This window comes from Coregonus clupeaformis, chromosome 26 (assembly GCF_020615455.1).
Source record: "Coregonus clupeaformis isolate EN_2021a chromosome 26, ASM2061545v1, whole genome shotgun sequence".
Lineage (NCBI taxonomy): Eukaryota > Metazoa > Chordata > Actinopteri > Salmoniformes > Salmonidae > Coregonus > Coregonus clupeaformis.
The window spans coordinates 7,614,506-7,637,731 of NC_059217.1; the positions used below are offsets into that span (position 1 = coordinate 7,614,506).

At 44.9% G+C, this 23,226-nt stretch overlaps 1 protein-coding gene and 1 non-coding gene across 5 annotated transcripts in view; both read left to right on the plus strand.

Moving 5' to 3' along the window:
• Positions 1 to 23,226, plus strand: part of lnx1 (ligand of numb-protein X 1) — a 72,486-nt gene that overhangs the window by 20,893 nt on the left and 28,367 nt on the right. For 2 of the 4 annotated variants that reach the window (XM_041848795.1, XM_041848796.1), the window contains exon 1: positions 4,569 to 5,250. The exons of the other annotated variants lie outside the window; for them this stretch is intronic. In XM_041848795.1, coding sequence (XP_041704729.1) covers positions 5,159 to 5,250 — 92 coding nt within the window. In that variant the 5' untranslated portion in view covers positions 4,569 to 5,158. Of the gene's footprint in view, positions 1 to 4,568; positions 5,251 to 23,226 lie in introns of those variants that run through there. 4 annotated transcript variants of the gene reach the window in all.
• On the plus strand, positions 15,808 to 15,881 carry trnaa-cgc. Its single transcript has one exon. It is a non-coding gene; the product is annotated as a tRNA-Ala (tRNA).

The following is a 23,226-nucleotide window of genomic DNA, read 5'->3' on the forward strand; positions in this document are numbered from 1 at the left end:
GGTTTATGGTCTTATTTTATTAGGTGTATGTTTATGGTCAGGTGTTTATAGCATGTTTGTCTTGAAAATCATTTTACAGTGAGTTTTCCATATACATTTATAAAGTGTCTTTCCCAGTGAAAATATGTTAACTATTTGCACTTGGATGTTTAGTGTGTGTGTAGTTGCAGTGCTTGTGTTTAGATTCTTGTACTTGTCTGTTCATGTTTTGGACAGGTCATTGGGTTGCTTGCGTGTTCAGGCACTTGTGCATTGATTTCTCCCATGTTTGGTGGTTCCGTGCCTGTAGCATGGTGTTTCATGTCTTTCAGTATATGTACATGCTGTTAGTTTGGGGAGTGCTGTCTATGTAATGTGGGATTGGAGAGGGATTTGTCTAAATTCAGATTACCATGCAAAAGTCAAGTAAAGAACTTTGTCAAAGCATGAGATGAATGGGAAATTAACAAATCCCTTTGCATGCCAGTGAGTTTGTGAGTATTGGAGAGATTTAGGTCCTTGTTTTGTGTTCTTACATGGTGAGTGTCACAAATGGCACACTGTTCCCTATATAATGGGGAACAGAGCCCTGGTCAAAAGTAGTGCACTATAAAGAGAATATGGTGCCATTTTGGACACAGCCATGACCCAGTGGACATGAAAATAGATTTGATTCTTGTCTGTCCAAATGCATAGGCAGTAATAGGAAATGTGTGCTTGAATGCATGGCTCTATGTGCGTGTATGCTTACGTGCAGGCCTGTGTGTGTATATATGCTTGTGTTGTGTATGTGTTAGTGTGATGTAAGTCCACCTGGCTATGTGCCAGAGGGCTGATCTCTGATCTCTGCAGTGACAGGTGGCCGTTCTGTCCCTGACCTTACTGACCCTGTCAGTTCCTGACGTGTGTGTGGGGGTGTACATTTTAAGGGATACTTCAGGATTTTGGCAATGAGGCCCTTTATGTACTTCCCCAGAGTCAGATGAACTCATGGATACCATTTTTATGTCTCTGCATCCAGTATGAAGGAAGTTAGCAGAAAGTCCGGTAGATGGCGATATTGAGTAGTGTCATTTTACCGTCCAAATACATTGTATGTAGCCGGCAATTAATTCGTATCCCTCATGGACCGGTTCGTACCTAAAACATTTTCCATTCAGGCTGCATAAGCTTCGATTTCCTCTTTAACTTTATTTAATGGCGAGAAGGCAGAAAAAAATATGCATACTTTCCTTATGAAACACCATATTCCACCACCATGCTAGAGTGGCTAAATGCTAATGTTGTGTATCGAAAATTATGCATTCAGGAATATAATCTATGTGCAGAATTACTGTCTTACCTCAATTAGCCAAATTATCCCTAGTTTGAAAGCGACTGTTTTTCTGGAAGCTGTGCTGTGCCATTTTCCCCAATTTTCCCCCACGGGGGCCAGCCCCCTAGCAATTCGAGTTCTAGCCAATTAGCTTCAGCCCCTCGCCATTTGAGTAACATAATCTCTTTCTCAGCCCCATGGCAACATGTGTAGAATTGCAGGAAATTAGCTTTAAAACAGCAAAAAATAAAATATGCGGCTAAGATGAGTGCCTCTAAAAATGTTGGTCACCGACCGCCATTGGCCACGCCCACTGCCACGCCCACCACCTAAACCCCATTTTGATCCAGAAAAAACCCTGCACTTTACTAACCCCTGCTCTGTTGGTTCGTCTAGCCTCAACTACTCTCTTTCTGGAAGACTGTTTGAGACCGGGAACTGAAGAGGAATGGAAATAGGCAAACATTCTTAATATGTGGGTGTGTGTGAAGTGTGTATCTGACTGTGTGTTTGTGTGTATGTGTGTGTGTATGTTTGTGTGTGTGTGTGTTTCTGAGTGTGTGTGATTACTTCTTTGGGCCAGACTGGTTTCTGCTCACAAACTGCATCCTGTGACAATCCAATTACATTACATTTCCTGCCGGCCCGTGGCCTTGTGTGGTTCACACTGCTCACACCGCAGTGCAGCACACACAACTAAACACACACACAAACACACACACATACATATTAACCCATGAAATATTCATTGGGATGGGCTATTTACACCAGTTAAGTGCCTTACTACATTGCAGCTTAAGACAGCACTTCACTGAGACTACTCCCAAACCACTACTAAACACTGGGAGAGGAGAGGACAGGAGAGGAGAGGACAGGAGAGGACAGGAGAGGAGAGGAAGGAAAGGAAAGGAAAGGAAAGGAAAGGAAAGGAAAGGAAAGGAAAGGAGAAGAGAAAGGAAAGGAGAAGAGAAAGGAAAGGAAAGGAAAGGAAAGGAAAGGAAAGGAAAGGAAAGGAGAGGAGAAGAGAAGAGAAGAGAAGAGAAGAGAAGAGAAGAGAAGAGAAGAGAAGAGAAGAGAAGAGAAGAGAAGAGAAGAGAAGAGAAGAGAAGAGAAGAGAAGAGAAGAGAAGAGAAGAGAAGAGAAGAGAAGAGAAGAGAAGAGAAGAGAAGAGAAGAGAAGAGAAGAGAAGAGAAGAGAAGAGAAGAGAGGAAAGGAAAGGAAAGGAAAGGAAAGGAGAGGAGAGGAAATGAGAGGAAAGGAAAGGAGAGGAAAGGAGAGGAAATGAAAGGAGAGGAAAGGAAAGGAAATGAAAGGAAAGGAGAGGAAAGGGAAGGAGAGGAAAGGAGAGGAAAGGAGAGGAGAGGAGAGGAGAGGAGAGGAGAGGAGAGGAGAGGAGAGGAGAGGAGAGGAGAGGAGAGGAGAGGAGAGGAAAGGAAAGGAAAGGAGAGGAAAGGAATGGAAATGAAAGGAAAGGGAAGGGAAGGAGAGGAGAGGAGAGGAGAGGAGAGGAGAGGAAATGAAAGGAGAGGAAAGGAATGGAAATGAAAGGAAAGGGAAGGGAAGGAGAGGAGAGGAGAGGAGAGGAGAGGAGAGGAAATGAAAGGAGAGGAAAGGAAAGGAAATGAAAGGAAAGGGAAGGGAAGGAGAGGAAAGTAAAGGAAAGGAAAGGAAAGGAAAGGAAAGGAGAGGAGAGGAAAGGGAAGGAGAGGAAAGGAAAGGTGAGGAAAGGAAAGGAAAGGAAAGGAGAGGAAAGGAAAGGAAAGGAAAGGAAAGGAAAGGAAATGAGACGTTAGGATACTCTAGAGAGATGAGGACGAGAAAGAAGCCAAGATGAAAAGAGGAGCGCCAGAGAGGATAGCTGTAGAGGAGAGAATCAATGTTGGAAAAAGTGGTAATGAAATATATTGGGAGAGGAATTGAGAGGAGAGAGAGATGGAGCGATGGAATGGAGATAAATGTGGGACACTGCAGGCTTGAAATGTTACGTGATAACATGAGTGGAGATCAAAGTTCTCTCACCACCGTCAGTCGCTCCCTCTGTCTTTCTATTTACAGCCAAAGGAGAGAGGGATGAAAGAGAGGAGGGAGATGAAAAGAGAGGACAAGATGTAGAGAGAGATAGAGATCTACACTGAGTGTACAAAACATTAGGAACACCTGTTCTTTCCATGACATAGACTGACCAGTAGAATCCAGGTGAAAGCTATGATCCCTTATTGATGTCACTTGTTAAATCCACTTCAGTCAGTGTAGATGAAGGGGAGGAGACTGTTTAAAGAAGAATTTTGAAGCCTTGAGACAATTGAGACATGGATTGTGTATGTGTGCCATTCAGAGTGTGAATGGACAAGACAAAATATTTAAATGCCTTTGAACGGGGTATGGTAGTAGCTGCCAGGCGCACTGGTTTGAGTGTGTCAAGAACTACAACACTGCTTGGTTTTTCACACTCAACAGTTTACCATATGCATTGGAGTCAACATGGGCCACCATCCCTGTGGAACGCTTTCGACACCTTGTAGAGTCCATGCCCCAATGAATTGAGGCAAAAGGGGATGCAATGTTCCCAATGTTTTGTAGACTCAGTGTATGTATCTAGCCCTGTAAACAGTCCAAACAAAAAGTATTTGATTCTGCTTCATTTGCATTTCCTATGTCTGGTAGGACCTGCTCTTATGCAACCTTACGGTGCCCTCATCACTCCCCTTTATTACCCATGCCCTCCTTATCCATACCCAGCCCCAATCTCAGGTTATCAAACATGGTTCAGCCTCTCTCATCTCCCCTCCATCCCCCTGTCCCAATTCACACACCCTAACAACAATTACCCTGAATAAATCGATGGGCATCTGGCCACTGGTTTGGTTCAATAAAGAATGATTATAACAGTAAACTACCCTTTCCTGTTCTCTCCCACTCTGTCAGTCTGTTTCAGTCCATTCAGAAATAACAGGCTTCTACTGTATCTCTGTAATGAATATTGATTTGGCAGTGTGTTTTTCCTCTCTCCTGCTCGTTCTGTGTGTTTTTTTTTACACATGAAGGCAGAGTCTTTGGAGCGATCAGACCAATCTGCTGCCATCCATCTTTAAGGGGGAGGGGTTAAGAGTCAGCCGACCAGCGTATGTGCAGGCAGGGGGAGGTTAATGCAGTAGCTGTGTGTGTGTGCGGGTGGGAGGGGGATTGTGACCAATCAGAGAAGCCCCAGGTGCCCCCCCACCCTTTGTTTGGTCTGCTCCATCTCTCCCTCTCAGTGGTTCCTGCTGCAGTATAAGTCACAGTCTGCACTGTTCCCTCTGACACATACACGGAGGGAGACACACACACACACACTCATACGAGCTCAAATCCTCTTACGCCTCGCTGGTGCCTAGAGCAGATTAAAGCCTGCACATCTCAAATCATATTCCAAATGTGCCACCTTCCCCTGGGTCTCCTCCCTCCTCTTCCTCCTCCTCCTCCTCCTCTTCATCCTCTACCTCCGCGGGACTTCTCCTCTGCTGCTTCTTCTTCTTCTTCATCCTCCACTCCGTCTTCAACCTCTGGCAGCTGGCCCACTCGCCTCTGCAGCTGAGATGACCACACAGCCTGCCTGAGGGAGAGAGAGAGAGACAGGAGGAGACAGAAAGGAGAGAGCGAGGGAAGGAGGGAAAGAAAGAAGAGAGGGAGTCATTTAGACCTGAGAGCTACTCTGAAGAAAGAAGAGAATTAGAGAGGGGGTCAGCACGGCCAGGCTCGGAGAAGAGGAGGAAGAGGAGGAGGAGGAGGTAGGGGGGAGAGAAGAGAAGAGCACTCCAGTGTAGAAGGAGAAAGGGAAGAGAAAAGAGAGAAAAAGAGCGAGAGAGAGCTGACTGTGTGTTGACCATGAAGGCTCTACTGCTGCTGGTTCTACCCTGGCTCAGCCCAGCCAACTACACTGACAATGTGGGCAACCTGCACATCCTCTACTCTGAGCTGTGAGTACTGTACCACTGTACCACTCAGCATAGACCTGCTGCATCCATTCACTTCCATAACATCACCCCATCACTCCCCTTCACCAACAGCCCATACAGTCCTGTAGTTTGTGTGTGTGTGTGTGTGTGTGTGTGTGTGTGTGTCTGTGTCTGTGTCTGTGTTTGTGTTTGTGTTTGTGTTTGTGTTTGTGTTTGTGTTTGTGTCTGTGTCTGTGTCTGTGTCTGTGTGTGTGTCTGTGTCTGTGTCTGTGTCTGTGTCTGTGTGTCTGTGTCTGTGTCTGTGTCTGTGTCTGTGTCTGTGTCTGTGTCTGTGTCTGTGTGTCTGTGTCTGTGTGTCTGTGTCTGTGTGTCTGTGTCTGTGTGTCTGTGTCTGTGTGTCTGTGTGTCTGTGTCTGTGTCTGTGTGTCTGTGTCTGTGTCTGTGTCTGTGTCTGTTTCTGTGTCTGTGTTTGTGTTTGTGTCTGTGTCTGTGTGTCTGTGTGTGAGCGTACGCACGCACACAAGCATGCATGCGTTTGTGTATGCCTGTGTGTGTGCGCGTTTGCTCACGTGTGTGTGTGTGTTTTAATCTGGCTATAAAGAGAGTGTATGGCCATTTGTGCTGTTATTGACTTTGGTAATGGTTTTTGTAGCAGTGGCCATTGGTTGCCATGGCAGCGGGATGCGGTTGCCGTTACAAGATTCGGGATTTGTGCAGACTATTTGGATGTTCCAGAGCAGCACTGCAGCATGGCAGCACTCTCATCAGGACTGCAGGATGTATGTGTGTGTGTGTGTGTGTGTGTGTGTTTACTGAATGTGTGTGTGTGTGTGCTGTGTATTGATTGGTAATGAAATGTGAACCTGTGTATGCCTGTTGCTAAATGCTTTGATTGTCTCTGTATGTGTGCGTTATTGAGTTATTTATGAGGTTTTTATGTGTAGAGTACATACCTGGCCATACCTCTGTGTGCCTGTTTGATTCCTGCTTCATTCTACCTGTTCACTGTGTGTGAATGGCCATATTCATGAGGAGCACTCCAGCCAAAACAAAGAGCAAACACTTGCTATATCCACTCAGAGAAACACAGGCATTGCTACAAACATCACAGCAACACAAAAACACAGACATTCACCGCTGCTACAATGATTCAGAAAGATAGATACACAAGATAACAACAACCAGAACCTTCTGGGGGAAAAAACACTTCCAGAGAACATTCATTCAGTCATAGTTAATACGAAACATACTCTTACTGAGGCACCTTAACACCATGGCAACAACCCTCTCATCCAGCCAGCTGTACTCATCATACTGAGGAGTGGATGATGATCTCACCTCCTTCATTCCCTTAGCTCAGTTTCTCATCTTTTAAAATAGACACCATCCTCCATGAAGTAGGCCTAAATACATATTGTGTCTGCATAGCTACTGTTAATTTTCATTATAGGTTTGTGTGGAGAATAGCTTGTTGTATGTGGAGATTTGGGCTGTGCAGCTGAATCTTATTTGTGAAACAGATTTGGGTCTGTGTGTTTCTAAGTGTGTCTATATCGGTATAGTCTTTCTGAATGGAAATGCGGTTTGACTATGTGGGCATTCATTCCATATGTTTTCATTTTTAGTCTGAGTCTTTTTGGGAATAGTCTATATTGGTCCTCTGTGCTTTATCTGTGTGTCTCTCTCAGTGATATTGGCTATATTCAGTAGACTAATTTGAAGCCTGGGGCTCACAGCTCTCTAAGCTGGGATCCTGCTATCCTCTCCAGTCCCCTCCAGTCTGATGGAAATGTCCCATTATGCTGTATGAATACAGGGAACAATGCAAAGCTTTACAAATCCTCCCATTCCATTATGAGGATCCTTTATTGAGTGGAGCTTTAGCTCCTGCAGACACTCATATCCCCTATTGGACAGCCATGAAACCTAGAGATAGGGGGGAGGGGAGAGGAGAGGAGAGAGATGGCGAGATGGCGAGAGAGAGAGAGAGAGAGAGAGAGAGAGAGAGAGAGAGAGAGAGAGAGAGAGAGAGAGAGAGAGAGAGAGAGAGAGAGAGAGAGAGAGAGAGAGAGAGAGAGAGAGATGGCTAGAGAGAGAACAGACGGGGAGGAGAGGGAAAACAATAGGAGATGATGAAAGAGGGGAAAGGCGAGAGAGGTGAGGGAGAGGAGGAGAGGAGAGATGCAATGAGAATAGAACTAGAAAGAAGGGTATAGAGGAAAAAGGGCAGAGGAGAGGAGAGAGGGAAGGGGAGATAAGAGGAGACTGGAGGGGATAAGGTCACGTCCATCTGTCCATCCATGCATACGGCTGTCTAAGCAATGGAAGCCTGAGGGGCTCATTGGAAGCACGCTCAGTATGTGGGTCATTCCAATGAATGATTGTTTGTAAATACCATGAGTGTTTTCTCTCCTCTCCTCTCCTCTCCTCTCCTCTCCTCTCCTCTCCTCTCCTCTCCTCTCCTCTCCTTGTGTGTGTCTGTGTGTACGTGTGTGTGTGTGTGTGTGTTTCTGTGTGTCTGTGTGTAGTGCGGTCTCTGTGACGGGGCTTTTGCTGATTGTGGCATGATAGAGAGGGAAAACAGAAGCGGACATGGTGTTTTTCTGGCTGGCTGGAGAGCAGTGGCACACCATCCATCTTTATCCACTGCCCTGACAGCCAGGAGCAGCCTTCAGCTCTGCTCCCTCTGTCTGACCATCATCTCATCTCTCTCATCCTCTCTCCCTTGCTTCCACTCTCTTCTCCTCTCACTACGCTTTTCTATGTGTCTCAGTTGTCATGCTGCATTTCCCTGTTTCCCACAAAAGTGAGTGAGAGAGAGAGAGAGAGAGAGAGAGAGAGAGAGAGAGAGAGAGAGAGAGAGAGAGAGAGAGAGAGAGAGAGAGAGAGAGAGAGAGAGAGAGAGAGAGAGAGAGAGAGAGAGAGAGATAACAAAGCCATCACCTACAGAGAGATGAACCTGGAGAAGAGTCCCCTATGCAAGCTGGTCCTGGGGCTCTGTTCACAAACACAAACAGACCTCACAGAGCCCCAGGACAGCAACACAATTAGACCCAACCAAATCATGAGAAAACAAAAAGAGAATTACTAAACAGAGAGCACAGTGGCAGAATACCTGACCACCGTGACTGACCCAAACTTAAGGAAAGCTTTGACTATGTACAGACTCAGTGAACATAGCCTTGCTATTGAGAAAGGCCGCCGTAGGCAGACCTGGCTCTCAAGAGAAGACAGGCTATGTGCACACTGACCACAAAATGAGGTGGAAACTGAGCTGCACTTCCTAACCTCCTGCCAAATGTATGACCATATTAGAGACACATATTTCCCTCAGATTACACAGATCCGGATTTATTTTCCCTTTTGTACTTTAACTATTTGCACATAATATGACATTTGAAATGTCTTTACTATTTTGGAACTTTTGTGAGTGTAATGTTTACTGTTCATTTGTATTGTTTATTTTACTTTTGTTTATTATCTACTTCACTTGCTTTGGCAATGTTAACATATGTTTCCCATGCCAATAAAGCCCTTAAATTGAAATTAAATTAAATTGAGAGAATATGTGTTGTTGCTCCATAATGAAATCTGTAATAGTTACCCCCCTTTTCCTCTTTCAGCACCAGTCAATTCAAATGCATCACTGGCACACACACAAGAGCACCTACGTTGTTTATACCCATGTGTCCCTGTACATGCTGTACACACACAGACACTTACCACCCCTTTCGCAAACATACACATAACCCACTCTCTTTTTCCATAACACACACACACATGCTGCCACACACACACACACACACACACACACACGCTGCCACACACACACACTGCCACACACACATGCTGCCACACACACCGAAGTCTCACCTCTCCCCCAGCACACACGCCCTCTACTCCCCTGATAATCACAGTGCAGTGCTATAGAACGTTAATGATTAATCTGTGTTTATTTCTGGGGCCTGGGCTGACTTGTCTTAAACGCTATGATTAGCTTAGCTTCCGTCCTTTCAGCCTGAATCTCCAAAGCTCGACATAGAGAGTTGCGGCGCTCCGGTCGTATTCCGCACGGACACATCCTAATGGGATTAGCCCGCCGCCCGGCCACAGAGGGATCTGAACGATAAGAGCCATTTGTTTACTCCAGGTCCATCCCATCCCCAGTCAAAGACATACAGTACCCCGACTACCCATGCTAGTCGACTACCATCCTGGTCCATCTCAGCCCAGTGGCAGGGTGGAGGGCTGGCTTCACTAATTCGACTTTTGTATGGATTAAATATGAATCCTTTTTTCGCAGTCAGGCAGCGCTTAGTCTCAGCGCATCTATCAGGCTGGATAGAGAGGAGAGCAGAGGAGGGGAGAGCAGAGGGGGGAGAGCAGAGGAGAGGAGAGCAGAGGAGAGGAGAGCGGAGGAGGGGAGAGCAGAGGAGGGGAGAGCAGATGAGGGGAGAGCAGAGGAGGGGAGAGCAGAGGAGGGGAGAGCAGAGGAGGGGCGAGCAGAGGAGAGGAGAGCTGAGGAGAGGAGAGGAGGGCAGAGTGAAAGGCTATGATTAACATCAAGCCAACAGGCAACTTCTTATCCTACTAGACTTATTTTGCTCATATTCTTAACTTTCTCTCTGGAAACTGTTAGTGAATGATGCTCACATACCATGCATTAAATACACTTTCTTTAGCTATTCATACTTTAACATAGGAACATGCAGTATGCATGGATGAACAGACGACTGTGGTGTGTGGAGGCACTACCCCCCAAACAAGTGTAAAGGACACACTTGGAGAGAGATACAGTGTACTGCATATACGCACACACACATGCACACATAGGCACACGCACGCATACATACACACAGGTACACATTATCACACGGCCCATGCGCACAAAAACACACACAAAAGCAGTGATTCATTATTTACATAATCATTTATTAATGAGAGGAAGAGAGCAGAGGGTCGTCTTTGTGACTTTGAGAGTCTTCTCCTCTAACTAATTTCACTGTATTCATGCAGAAATGTTGAGCATGTCCCGCGGGTGACTAGCTTGGAGGACAAGGGGAGGCGATGATTGTGAGGTTCGAGAGATGCAGTTTGTGTGCAAATCAGAGTTTTCAAGTTTTAATGTCACATGCACAAGTACAGTGAAATGCCTTTCTTGCAAGCTCTAAACCCAACAATGCAGTAATCAATATCAATGTAGTACTAAAAATAACATAAGGTAGAACAAAATCACACAATAAATAAAAATAAGAAATAAGAAGAACACGAGAAAGTAAGAAGCTATTTACAGAGTCAGTTCCAATACCATATGACAATGTGCAGAGATAGTCAAGGTGCTCTCAGTGGTGCAGCTGTATAACTTTTTGAGGATTTGAGGGCCCATGACAAACCCTTTTAACTTCCTGATTGAGAAGAGGGGCCTTCTTCACGACTGTGCGTGTGTGTGGACCATTTTAAGTCCTTAGTGATTTGGACCATGAGGAACTTGAAGCTCTCGACCCGCTCCACTGCAGCCCGTCGATGTGGATGGGGGCGTGCTCGCACCCCCGTTTACTGTAGTCCACGATCAGCTCCTTGGTCTTACTGACGTTGAGGGAGAGGTTGTTGTCCTGGCAACACACTGCCAGATCACGGACCTCCTCCCTGCAGGCTGTCTCATCGTCAACGGTGATCAGGCCTATCAACTTTGTGTCGTCAGCAAACTTGATGATGGCGTTGGAGTCGTGCGTGGCCACGCAGTCGTGGGTGAACAGGGAGTACAGGAGGGGACTAAGCACACACCACTGAATGGCCCCCGTGTTGAGGGTCAGCATGGTGGAGGTGATGTTGCCTACCTTTACTAGCTGGGGTTGGTCCGTCAGGAAGTCCAGGATCCAGTAGCAGAGGGAGGTGTTCAGTCCCAGGGTCCTAAGCTTGGTGACGAGCTTGGAGGGGACAATGGTGTTGAACTCTGAGCTGTAGTCAATGAACAGCATTCTCACATAGGTATTCCTCTTATCTAGGTGGGTGAGAGCAGTGTGGAGTGCAATTGAGATTGTGTCATCTATGGATCTGTTGGGTCAGTATGCAAATTAGAGTGGGTCTAGGGTATATGGGATGTTGGAGTTGATGTGTGCCATAACCAGCCTTTCAAAGCACTTCATGATTACAGATGTGAGTGCTACAAGGTGGTAGTCATTGTGGCATGAAGCCTTAGAGTTCTTTGGAACAGGAATGATGGTAGTCATCTTAAAACATATGGGGATTACAAACTGGGACAAGGAGAGGTTTTATTCAATATATTGTGTTCATTGGATGGGTATGCATTTGTAGAACATATGTTTGTTTGTGCATGTATACTATACTGTAGTACTGTAGTATTCTACTGCCTAGCCGTATCGTAAAATAATTACACATACTGAAGAATTGCCACGCCCCTAGCTGAGCTGGTTTCACGTCACCCAGCACCACCGTGATACATACAGCCAGGTCACCCATGATACAAGTCAGTATTCGACATCCATCCATGTCTGAGGACGTCGGGAGATGATGTGGAAACCGGCCACTAGGGGCAACAGTGAGCGTTGTTACCTTCCAGTAGGTTTGGGTTTTGCTAGGGTGTTGTGGAAGGGGATGGTGGATAGGTGTAAGCATCTTGTATTAAAGGTTGAATGTTCAAATCCAGCGATAGGAAGTTGTTTTTTAGATTTTTGTTTTAAGCCTATCCCAAACCTTATCCCTTACCTTAACCATTCGGAGTTAATGCCTAACCTTAAGATTTCTGAATTATTGCCTAAACTTAACCCTAACCTTACAAATCAAAACTTAATCTTAAACACTTCGAAATTTGACGTTTGGAACAACTTCTACATTTGTCGTATGAAAAACATGGATTAATGTCTAATTCTGACATGAGACTGTGAGAGCTTGATGGACAGGGAAACAAACAGGGATAGCACCAGGGGCCAGGGGCCAGCGTAACTATGGTATGGCGCTGCAGGGATAGTTGCCTTGTTTGGACAGGCTGGTGTAGGCATGGGTCCAACAGCAATACGGCCCCCTGCCCGCTCTGAGACCATGTGACCATGTGAGAAATGAGACCATAGAGAGGAGAGGCGCATAGAGCACTATGGGATTCCAGCAGAAAGGGCACACAGGACCCATGGGATGCACTTAACAGGGGGTGATACACACACACACGGAATCACAGTATTGCACATAATGACAAAATGCCAGATATGTGAAATGACTGACAAAATGCCAGATATGTGAATGTTTTGCATGCTAGGCTACTCTGCCACCATATTAGTAGCATGTGAAGGAAAAGTAGGCCAACCACTAACGAAATACAACATAAGTCTAAGTTAATAGGAGATGAATTGCTGACTCATATGCCCAGAATGCTAAAGTGATTGAGAAGCAGTTGGAAAGAAAGGGGATGAGCAAGAAGAGACTCCAAGAGCTGGCTAAACTGGAGGCAAAGACAACCAAGATGAAAGGCACCCTCATTGATAACCAGTTCAAATAGAGGGATGTGGGATGTGAGAGAAGCAGGACAGTTGTACATACTTTTAAAATCAAATGTTCATAGAGAATTGCACTCTATGGCCCCTTGGAAATGTATTATGAAGCATTTTGGCTATGTTTTATATACAGTAACAATTTTCTTATGTTGATTTAAAATTAAATGTGGAGCAGTGACGTACAGTAACGTTATTTTGAGTTTGATTTGTGTATTCAGCTCCTGTGTAGCTCAGTTGGTAGAGCATGGCATTTGCATGCCAGGGTTGTGGGTTCGATTCCCATGGGGAGCCAGTATGAAAATGAATGCACTCACTAACTGTAAGTTGCTCTGGATAAGAGTGTCTGCTAAATGACAAAAATGTAAATTACAGTCTATTATTCATATATGGGCTCCCGAGTGGCGCAGTGGTCTAAGGCACTGCATCGCAGTGCTAGCTGTGCCACTAGAGATCCTGGTTCGAATCCAGGCTCTGTCGTAGCCGGCCGCGACCGGGAGACCCATGGGGCGGCGCACAAGTCGTCCAGGGTAGGGGAGGGAATGGCCAGCAGGGATGTAGCTCAGTTGGTAGAGCATGGCGTTTGCAACGCCAGGGTTGTGGGTTCGATTCCCACGGGGGGGCCAGTATGAAAAAATATATATAATAATGTATGCACTAACTGTAAGTCGCTCTGGATAAGAGCGTCTGCTAAATGACTAAAATGTAAATGTAAATCTCAGTGCTTGAGGTGTCACTACAGACCCGCTGGTTTGATTCCAGGCTGTATCACAACTGGCTGTGATTGGGAGTCCCATAGGGCAGCGCACAATTGGCCCAGCATCATCTGGGTTTGGCTGGTGTAAATAAGAATTTGTTCTTAACTGACTTGCCTAGTTAAATAAAGGTAAAATACTGGACTAGCACATGCATAACTCATGTACAGTACATATAACCATACACACACAGGCCTCTGTGAATAGAACAGATCTATAATTCATCTACAAGTCATCTGGAGGCTGTCCTTGACTTTTAACTTTGAAGGTTCTTATGCTCACGTTCAACAATGAATGCTAAGTACACACACATACACATACTTATAACAACCTCCACATACATAATACCCCTTATAGCTAATTCTGTGTTTCTCCAACACATCAAAAGACTCTCAATAAACAAAGACATAGGTGCTGGAAAGAATAATACATGCACTATTCATTCTTGCCTGCCATGGTTTGTGCCCTATATGCTTACACTGACTGAAGCACTGACAATTGCTGGAATTTGCATGAAATACAACGTTTGGTATGCACATTGCACTATTGAGATAGGCTTCTTCAGCAAAGCCTTTTTACGTAGTGGAGCCACTGTGCTTGTAGCAATCTCAGAGCCAGCTATACTCCCGAACCGAGGGGGAGAGAATAAATCTGACAGAGAGACAGAGTTATAGAGGTGGAGAGAGAGAGTGTAGGAAAGAGCAGAACGGATGGAGGAAGAGAGTACAAAATGGAGAACAGGATGTAGGAAAAGGAGACGAGGGAGAGAGGAAGTACAGAGGACAGAGAGAAAGGCTCTTGGTTGGTTGAAACGCGACACTCATGCAATGACTGCTGCATCAACGTCCTTCCTGGCTGATCATGTCAGGTCATGGCTTTGGCTGATGATGGGACTCTGATATTGATTGGAGAAAAAGCCTGATTCAGAGCTGAGGAAGTTGGAGGAGGATGCCCTCATTGACTCAGGGCTGGGAGGGCTGGGCCGTATCCCTGATGGGGCGTTTTCTTTTAGATCAGAAATATAGGTGAACCAAACCTGCCAAACCAGACTTACAGTAGCTATCACAATGGAAAAATCAAACACACACAGACGCGGAGTCACTTTGTGTGTGAAATGGGCCCCACACGTGTTCGTATCTGGGCCTGAAGTGCTTTGTTGTTGAGTCACCCTATAGCTGAAATTTCCTCTGAGCAAAAGCAGCACAATCCAATCAACACACCAGCACGCCTACTAATTAATGTTCTTTCAGTTCATCATTAATTCTCTCCCCCCTTCCCTCCCTCCCATCCCTCCCTCCCCCTCTCTCTTTCCCTCCCTCCCTCCCTCTCTCTGTATATATTGTATATGGTCTTCTCTAAATAAAGGAAGGTTGTATTAATTGATAAATTGATCTAATTAAGGAGCTAGTGAACACAGATGTTCTCCTCTTTTCTCCAGGCCTTTGTCAATATGGATTTAATTAATTAACAATTCCCCTCCCCTTGTCGTGCCTCAGCGGACTGCGGGACCATGGGTGTGTGTGTGTGTGCGTACGTCAGTGGAGGCTGCTGAGGGGAGGACGGCTCATAATAATGGCTGGAATGGAACCTTTGGAATGGCATCAAACACATGGAAACCATGTGTTTGATGTATTTGCTACCATTCCACTTATTCTGCTCCAGCCATTACCATGAGCCCGTCCTCCCCTATTAAGGTGCCACCAACCTCCTGTGGCGTACGTGTGCTTGTGCGTGTGTGTGGAGAGGAGAGGCTGGGGGAAAGAAAGGAAGAGCTGTGTTTTATTTCATCAAACAGTTTAAACCAAAAATTGGTTCAATCTACGTTGTTTCCACACCATTCAAAACGAATGTGGAAAACTGATTGGATTTGAAAAAGTCAGCAATTTAAGGGAATTTTGTCTTTTTTCACCCAACTTTTAACCTAAATCCAATGACATGGAGAAATGTTTTGTTGATTTCACTTTGAATTCAAGTTCATTGACAACTCAACCAAAATTAAATCAAAACTAGACGTTGAAATGACGTCTGTGCCCAGTGGCAAGTGAGTGTTCCTCTGTGACGCGTCTTAGCCAAAAGCTCTGTCTGACAGGCAGACAGTTTCCTGTCAAGAGTATTACATTTGGAGCGGATGTCAAGAGGAGCTCAGAGGAATGCATTTTTATCAGACAGAGAGAGAGAAAGAGAAGGAGAAGGTTTTTTCTCCTCTTCTTTTCATGAGATTAGTGAAATTTTGTTTCTTAATCCCGAGGCTTTTTTGCCGAAGCAAGGAGCTTCAGTTTGATCTTGTGATAAAGCACAGATAGAGATAAGGAAGTATGATAGTCCCATGTAGCTCAGTTGGTAGAGCATGGCGTTCGCAACGCCAGGGTTGTGGGTTCGATTCCCACGGGGGGCTAGTATGAAAAAATAAATAAAAATTATGCACTCACTAACTGTAAGTCGCTCTGGATAAGAGCGTCTGCTAAATGACTAAAATGTAAATGTAATGATACTCCTCGGTTTAGACGATAGGGTGATTAACAACACACAGGAATGATGGGATGTCATACTTCCCAGAATGCTTTACTGTCATTAGTATTCCCAATATAGGCCTACTGTTGGGAGGTATTGTCTGTCCCAAACTACACTTGCTTTCACACACACATTTCATGCACACACATTCTCTTTCACATACAAATGTCCCCTCTTTCACAGTGCCAAAGAAAAGCTTATTCCTCCAGACCTGGAGCAGAACAGCATCTTATTTTCTTTTTCTCTCAGCCTGTTATGTCAGGAGTTATATTTCCCAATGCGTCTTAAGAACTGAGCTGTCATGGAGTGAGCTGGGAGAGGATTGCAGTACTCCTATAGTTCGGATTAACACTGCTGGAATCTCTACCGCCAGTAGGGGGGAAGGGCCTGGCTGGGGACTGGGTTGGTTCCTGACTCTCAGTAACTCAGTAGCCATCACACACCACAGAGAGAATACTATACACCAGGTGTGCCCAACCTTCTTTGGCGTGAGATCCACTTTTTCATTTGCCAGCCTAATGAGATCTACCAGTCTCTAAATCTAAACCTACCAACAAAATGTATGAAACGCAACACACCACTGAGTATGGACCTGCCGATATGATACCCAAATATAATGTGGACCAATAACATGTTTTCCACAAATAAGTGCAACTAATTTCATTTCCTACCTTAGTGTGACTTTTGGCATTGGGTGGAGGCAAGTCGTTTTTCATAGTCAGGGCTGTAGCAGCTTGTTGCAAGTCTCATGCAGGCCACAAGGTGGTCATCAGTCATAGTAGATCTGTACTTGGACTTTAGGATCTTCATGTGAGAAAATGCAGACTCACAGAGGTAGGCTGATCCAAAAAGGGCTGATAAGTTAAGAGCACATCTTCTTATGTTGGGATACTTCTCCTCTAGCAGTAGCTCCCAGAACTCTTCCTTCATCTCAGTGGTTGCCCTGGATTTCAGCTGTATGTCATTTTGAAGGGTGAGAATTCAGTTTCTGCTGTAGTTGTGTCCAACTGAAAAAGTGATCCCATTTTGGAGGCAATGACTTCCACATTTATGTCTGTGCCAAACGGAAAGGAGATATAAGCGGCAATAGGCTCAAGTGATGCAAAGTCAGTGAAACAACTGTCAAACTCCGATAAGATGCTCTGGACTTGCTCCACTAACGTGCACTGTCACGCTGTGCTGTATCCTTGCCCTGACGTTCAAGTTCTGAATGCATGTGTTGAAAGAAGTGCAGGTCCTTACGTTGCAGCTTTCTTGTGAGCAGTTGTAGTTTGCATTTAAAAGTGTTCACAGATATGATAATGTCGATTACAAGTTCGCCTTTTCCTTGCAGCTTTACATTCAATTCATTAAGCATGTAAGTTAGGTCAGTGAGAAAAGCTAAATCCAGGAGCCACTGTGTGTCCTCTAGCTGTGCATATTCTGCATGTTTGGAGACCTTGAGAAACTCCTTGATTTCAGGCAACAACTCACTGATTCTCCCTAAAAATTTACCTCGGCTCAGCCACCGCACATCCGTGTGCAACAGCAGGTCTGTCTGCTCCGCTTCAGTCTCTTCTAAGTGAGCGCGAAATAGCCTCCGCTGTAGGCTTCTTGCTCGAATAGAACACACAATCTTCATCGCAACATCACCTCTTTCATGTTTAACATCTTCCCGCACAAAGCTTGCTGATGAATTACGCAGTGATTACTAGGAAAGTCCTGGAAATAATAATCTCGTTTGCACAATGCAATGAACCCACTAATGCGGCCTACCATAGCGGGTGCCCCATCAGTAGTAAAACGGCAGTTGGAATTTGTTAGAAAACTCCATAAAAGCTTGAAAAATATCTTCGCCCCTTGTATGTCCTTTCAGTGGCAAAATGGCGAGTAGTTCCTCCTTTGTACTCATGTTGTCAAATACCATTCTGATGAAAATGCATAACTGTGCCACATCTACCATATCTGTGGACTCGTCAAACTAGAAGGAATAACACTCGCAGTTGTCAATATCCTTCTTCAGTTGATCCTCGAGGTTCTCCGCTATTCCCTCACATCTTCTTGTCACCATCTTTCTGGACAACTGAATGTCATTGATGGCAGCCATAATTTCAGTCTTATTCTTAAAATGTCCAAACAGCGAGTCTGCAGCCTCAATAAATGCTTCCTTGATAATCTCCCCATCTTTGAACAACTTTTTATGCTTAGTAAGAACACAACTCACACGATAAGATGCTATGGTTGCCGCCTTCCCTTTGGTCACTGCCTTGTGAAAATTGACTGCTGCGCTGCCAGTAGATTTTTTTGTTCTTGTACCTTTCTTCTTCGTAATTCAGTTTGTGCTGGAAAATCGCTTTCCTGGGTTTTGTGTGTGGTTTTAAAATGTCGTTCTATGTTACCTTTCTTTGGGATAGCGATGCTATTATGGCAGATGAGGCACACACATTTTGAGTTTGACATGACGAAAAAAGAATCCTCCACCCATTCCCCTTGTGGAAAACGTTTTCAGTTTTTTTGAATCCTTCCCTTCACTCATTATTGCTGCTGTCGACCACACAACTTAAGAACAACTTAAGAACGAATCTGGCTACAAAGTTAGCTAGCTGGCTACCTGCCTGGCATCACCGTGACCTCGACTTGGAGTTGGCGGGCGGCATCTGACCGCGCTAACTAGGCATACGTCAATAAGTGGGCAGGGACTGGTCATATTTTATGTAAATCACGTGACTTTTCAGACATTGCTGTGAATGGAGGACTGTCGAACATTGAAACAGAAAGAGATTATAGGCATTGATTTGTGTGGCTGAATTTTAGTAGATGTATAATTATCTCACGATCGACTGGCAAGCACTCCGCAATCGACCAGTAGATCGCTATCGACTGGTTGGGCACCCCTGCTATTCACACACACATGCACACACACATACACAAACATATGCACAAACACATACACAAACATACACACACACAAACACAGGGAACCCTGTGTCCGTACCAGACTAACTGATCTAGCTCATATTTTGATAGTGGTCTGTGGCTATTTGTGCAGGCTGTGTATTCTGTGCTGATAATATTATTGTCTGCTGCAGTCAGTCGAGAGAGGGAGAGTGTAGCGTATTTGGGTTAGGGAGGATAATCCACTCACCCCTAAAGAGGATTGGAAAATCTCACAGGCTTTGATGAGTTGTGAGCTGGTGTTTATTTCACATCACAAGAAGAAGACTGTTTGTGTCACAGCCAGCCAGGGCACTTCCTCCCCTCTCTCCTCCGCCACCCCTCCCACGGAATGCTGGGTCATTATTATTGTGCCAGAGAGGGAGGGGGTAGGTGGGAGGAGGAGGAAGGGGGAGAGGGAGGGAGGGAGGATGTTTTAGTGAGAAGGTGTTGTTGTTTCTTAGCTATCTCTATCCAGATCACAGGGTTAGTGGAGATTATGTGATTATTGAAGCGTCTCTCTGTGTCTGTTTGTGACTGTGGAGAACTAGGCATGGTGTAGTGCTGCTGAGGCAGGCAGGTTGCTCTAATGAGCCAGCACTAAGCTGAGCCATGCCATCCCCTGCAACACAAATCACACACTGACACACACAGGAGAGGGGAGGGGAGGGGGTCGGGGGGGGGGCATAAAAACACAATTTACACAACGCTACAGTAGGAGGTTTTGTTTGTGTATTAGATAGGAGGGCAGACAAAGAAAAACAGTAGTTCGTTCGGAAGAAAATTATGCAACATTTGCTTGTCTTCGCTCATTGGTTCCTCTCTCTAGGGTCCCCAGCTTCAGGACCACCCTGTCCCTCTGTGACTTGGGGACTGTTGTCTGGGTTCCCTGCTCTGGCTTCAGACTAGAGAGATTGTGGCCTTAATTCCTCCAGACAGCCTTTAATGCTCTAAGCAGCAGTGGAGATATGCCTAAAGTGGCTAAAGCAGCACTGTGCCTCTGATCCCCAGAAGGAAGGGGATTTGAATTAAGGGTATCCAAAGCCCTTAACAAGGCACACACGAGACCATGACTACAGTGTCGTCTCTGAGGGGAAGACCATATTGTACCGTGAGCTTCCACTCACATAGATAATACATTCTAGTTATCTTCAAACCACCTGGGATGCACTGTTCACACACCTTGTGTGAACTTATTACTTGGATCATATTTGGATATACAGTACCATCAGTTTGATGGTACAGCCTCTACAGCTTCTTTCATACCCAGCAAGACTGTCTGGTGATTTTCAGGATGAAGACAAGCAGACAGACAGGTACACCCACAGACAGAATGACGGACAGACAGACAGGAAAACAGGGAGACAGACAGGTACACCCACGGACGGACAGGCAGGGAGACTGGTCGACATAACAAGTAGCCTTGGACAGACCTGAACAAATGACGTGTGTGTTTTTATTCATAGTTATTCAAATGGCACCAGGATTAAAAAGAAATTGCTGGTCTGGTGGTCTCTAAGATTTACATACCTGAATGGAATCTTCCCACATGAAAAAATACTACTGTTTACTATAACATACTACAGTACTTACTATATAATTCTATAGTAAGTTGTAGTATACTGTAGAATACTATACTACACACTGTAGTATCCCTCGATCATGTGTAGTACTTAGGTCAGAATCTCTGAACTATCTGTTCAGACCCCAGTGCGACCGACCGACCGACCGATTATGGAAAATGTGCTCTTTTAGTATTTAGTTTCCTGAAGGAGAAAGCCTACACTTCTATGTTTACATTTACATTTTAGTCATTTAGCAGACGCTCTTATCCAGAGCGACTTACAGTTATGTCAAAGATAATAAAACAAAAACACTATAGTAAATACTAAAGTAGTCAGTATTTTTTCATGTGTGTTCTTAATCACTCTCTGAACAGCTCTGTTAAGGTTGTACTGCAGGCTTGCCATCTGTAGGAGTATTCCAGTGTCTGCGGCGTGTGTGAGTGTGCGTGCACACGCATGTGTGCTTGTGCACGTTGTAAAGTTCCTAATGTCCTGAAGTAATTAATTTAGCCCCACTTGAAGCACGTAACGTGCTGGTGTAACAGCAGTCTTTTATGGCTGATGTACATGCAGCTTTAATTACACAAATTGATGTTGAGTGACATGTGGAAGGCTGATAATCCTCTCCACTGAAGTAGGGCTCAGCGCTGTTGACTGAAATATTGTTCTTCTATCCACCACTTCCAACCACCCTTGCTTAAGCGGTATATTGCTGACTCGACACTCTTGATAGGATTCAATATATTAACTCTGAATTAGGATGAGTTTCCAGCAGAGAGAGAGAGACTGACACACACACGCATGCACGCAAGCACACACAGGTGCACACACAGCTCCCTCCATCTGACAGGCTTGTGGAACACAGGTGGAAGTTACTAACCACAAGCCAAGCTCTGACTGGGCCACAAATCATGATCAATGGGCCTCTGCTTGGCTCCACTGTCTGAAACTCCGCCCTCTTCTTTGAATGTCAGTCACCACACACTGCCAAATTGAACCGACTGCTCCCTAAACTCTGTCTGTTAGTCTAGTGTTAGAGCTGACTGGTAGAGCCAGTCACACAGACTGTTTCTGGGCTCCCATCACTCAGCGTCATCTAATGCTATTTCCTCTATTTGTGTCCTCCCAAATGGGACATGAGTCTGATGGCTACCATTTTAGTTATTACTTTATGTCCTCCATTTTGCCTTAAATGCATCCTGTCCTCCATATACAGTAATAATACCTGCTGCTGTAATGAGGATGTATGTAGAAATGGATCCAGTTTGCTGTGTATGTCTGAGTGTGTTAGTAGAAGCTCTAACTGGGTCTGGGTATGATCCAGCCCATAAAAACACAGTCAATTAATGTTTGTTCTTATAGCTCCACAGAGAGGCAGAGACAGGACAATGTTGTTTCAGCTTCCGCTATTGGCGCTTCAACCAAAAGCCTTTATTATGGGAAAGAGAGGAAAACACAGAGACAGCTATTTGCTGTCTATATGAAAACACACTCCCCGACATGCTCTGTTTGTGAGGATTTAAATTGTAGGGTTGTGCGTGTGTTTGTGCGTGTGCGTGTGTATGTGCACGCTGGTGTTTGTGCCTTTTGAGTGACGGGAAAGACGTTACTGGGAATTTGAGAATGTGATTAGTTTCATGAGGGAGAATATGACATTGAGACCTCTGTGGTGTTTTATATTCCTCATGTCTCCTGTGTTACCTGCTCTCTATAACCCCTGGAACGTTTGTTTGCTCACATTTGTATTCAATCATCTGTCAGCCGATCTTATCCACAGTGACTCACAGAGCAGCACAATACATAAACTGGGTGGTTTGAGCCCTGAATGCTGATTCGCTGAAAGCTGTGGTATATCAGACCGTATATCATGGGTATTTTTAATTACGTTGGTAACCAGTTTATAATAGCAATAAGGCACCTCCGGGGATTGTGGTATATGGCCAATGTACCATGGCTAAGGGCTGTATCCAGGCACTCCACGTTGCATCGTGGATAAGAACAGCCCTTAGCCATGACATATTGGCCATACACCACACCCCCTTGGGCCTTATTGCTTAATTATAAACTGAATGAACAAAGAAGCCAGAAAGGGTGACAAGACAAGAATGACAATATGACAATATCAATCCAGTTTTTATTTCAGAAGAACAACCATTAAATACAAATACAATGATCAGTGGTCTATGTAAGCAAATATACTACAGTCGTGGTCAAAAGTTTTGAGAATGGCACAAGAATTGGTCTTCACAAAGTTTGCTGCTTCAGTGTTATGAGATATTTTTGTTAGATGTTACTATGGTATACTGAAGTATAATTACAAGCATTCCATAAGTGTCAAAGGCTTTTATTGACAATTACATTAAGTTTATGCAAAGAGTCAATATTTGCAGTGTTGACCCTTCTTTTTCAAGACCTCTGCAATCCGCCCTGGCCTGCTGTCAATTAACTTCTGGGCCACATCCTGACTGATGGCAGCCCATTCTTGCATAATCAATGCTTGGAGTTTGTCAGAATTTGTGGGTTTTTGTTTGTCCACCCGTCTCTTGAGGATCGACCACAAGTTCTCAATGGGATTAAGGTCTGGGGTGTTTCCTGGCCATGGACCCAAATTGTCGATATTTTGTTCCCCGAGCCACTTAGTTATCACTTTTGCCTTATGGCAAGGTGCTCCATCATGCTGGAAAAGGCATTGGTCGTCACCAAACTGTTCTTGGATGGTTGGGAGAAGTTGCTCTCGGAGGATGTGTTGGT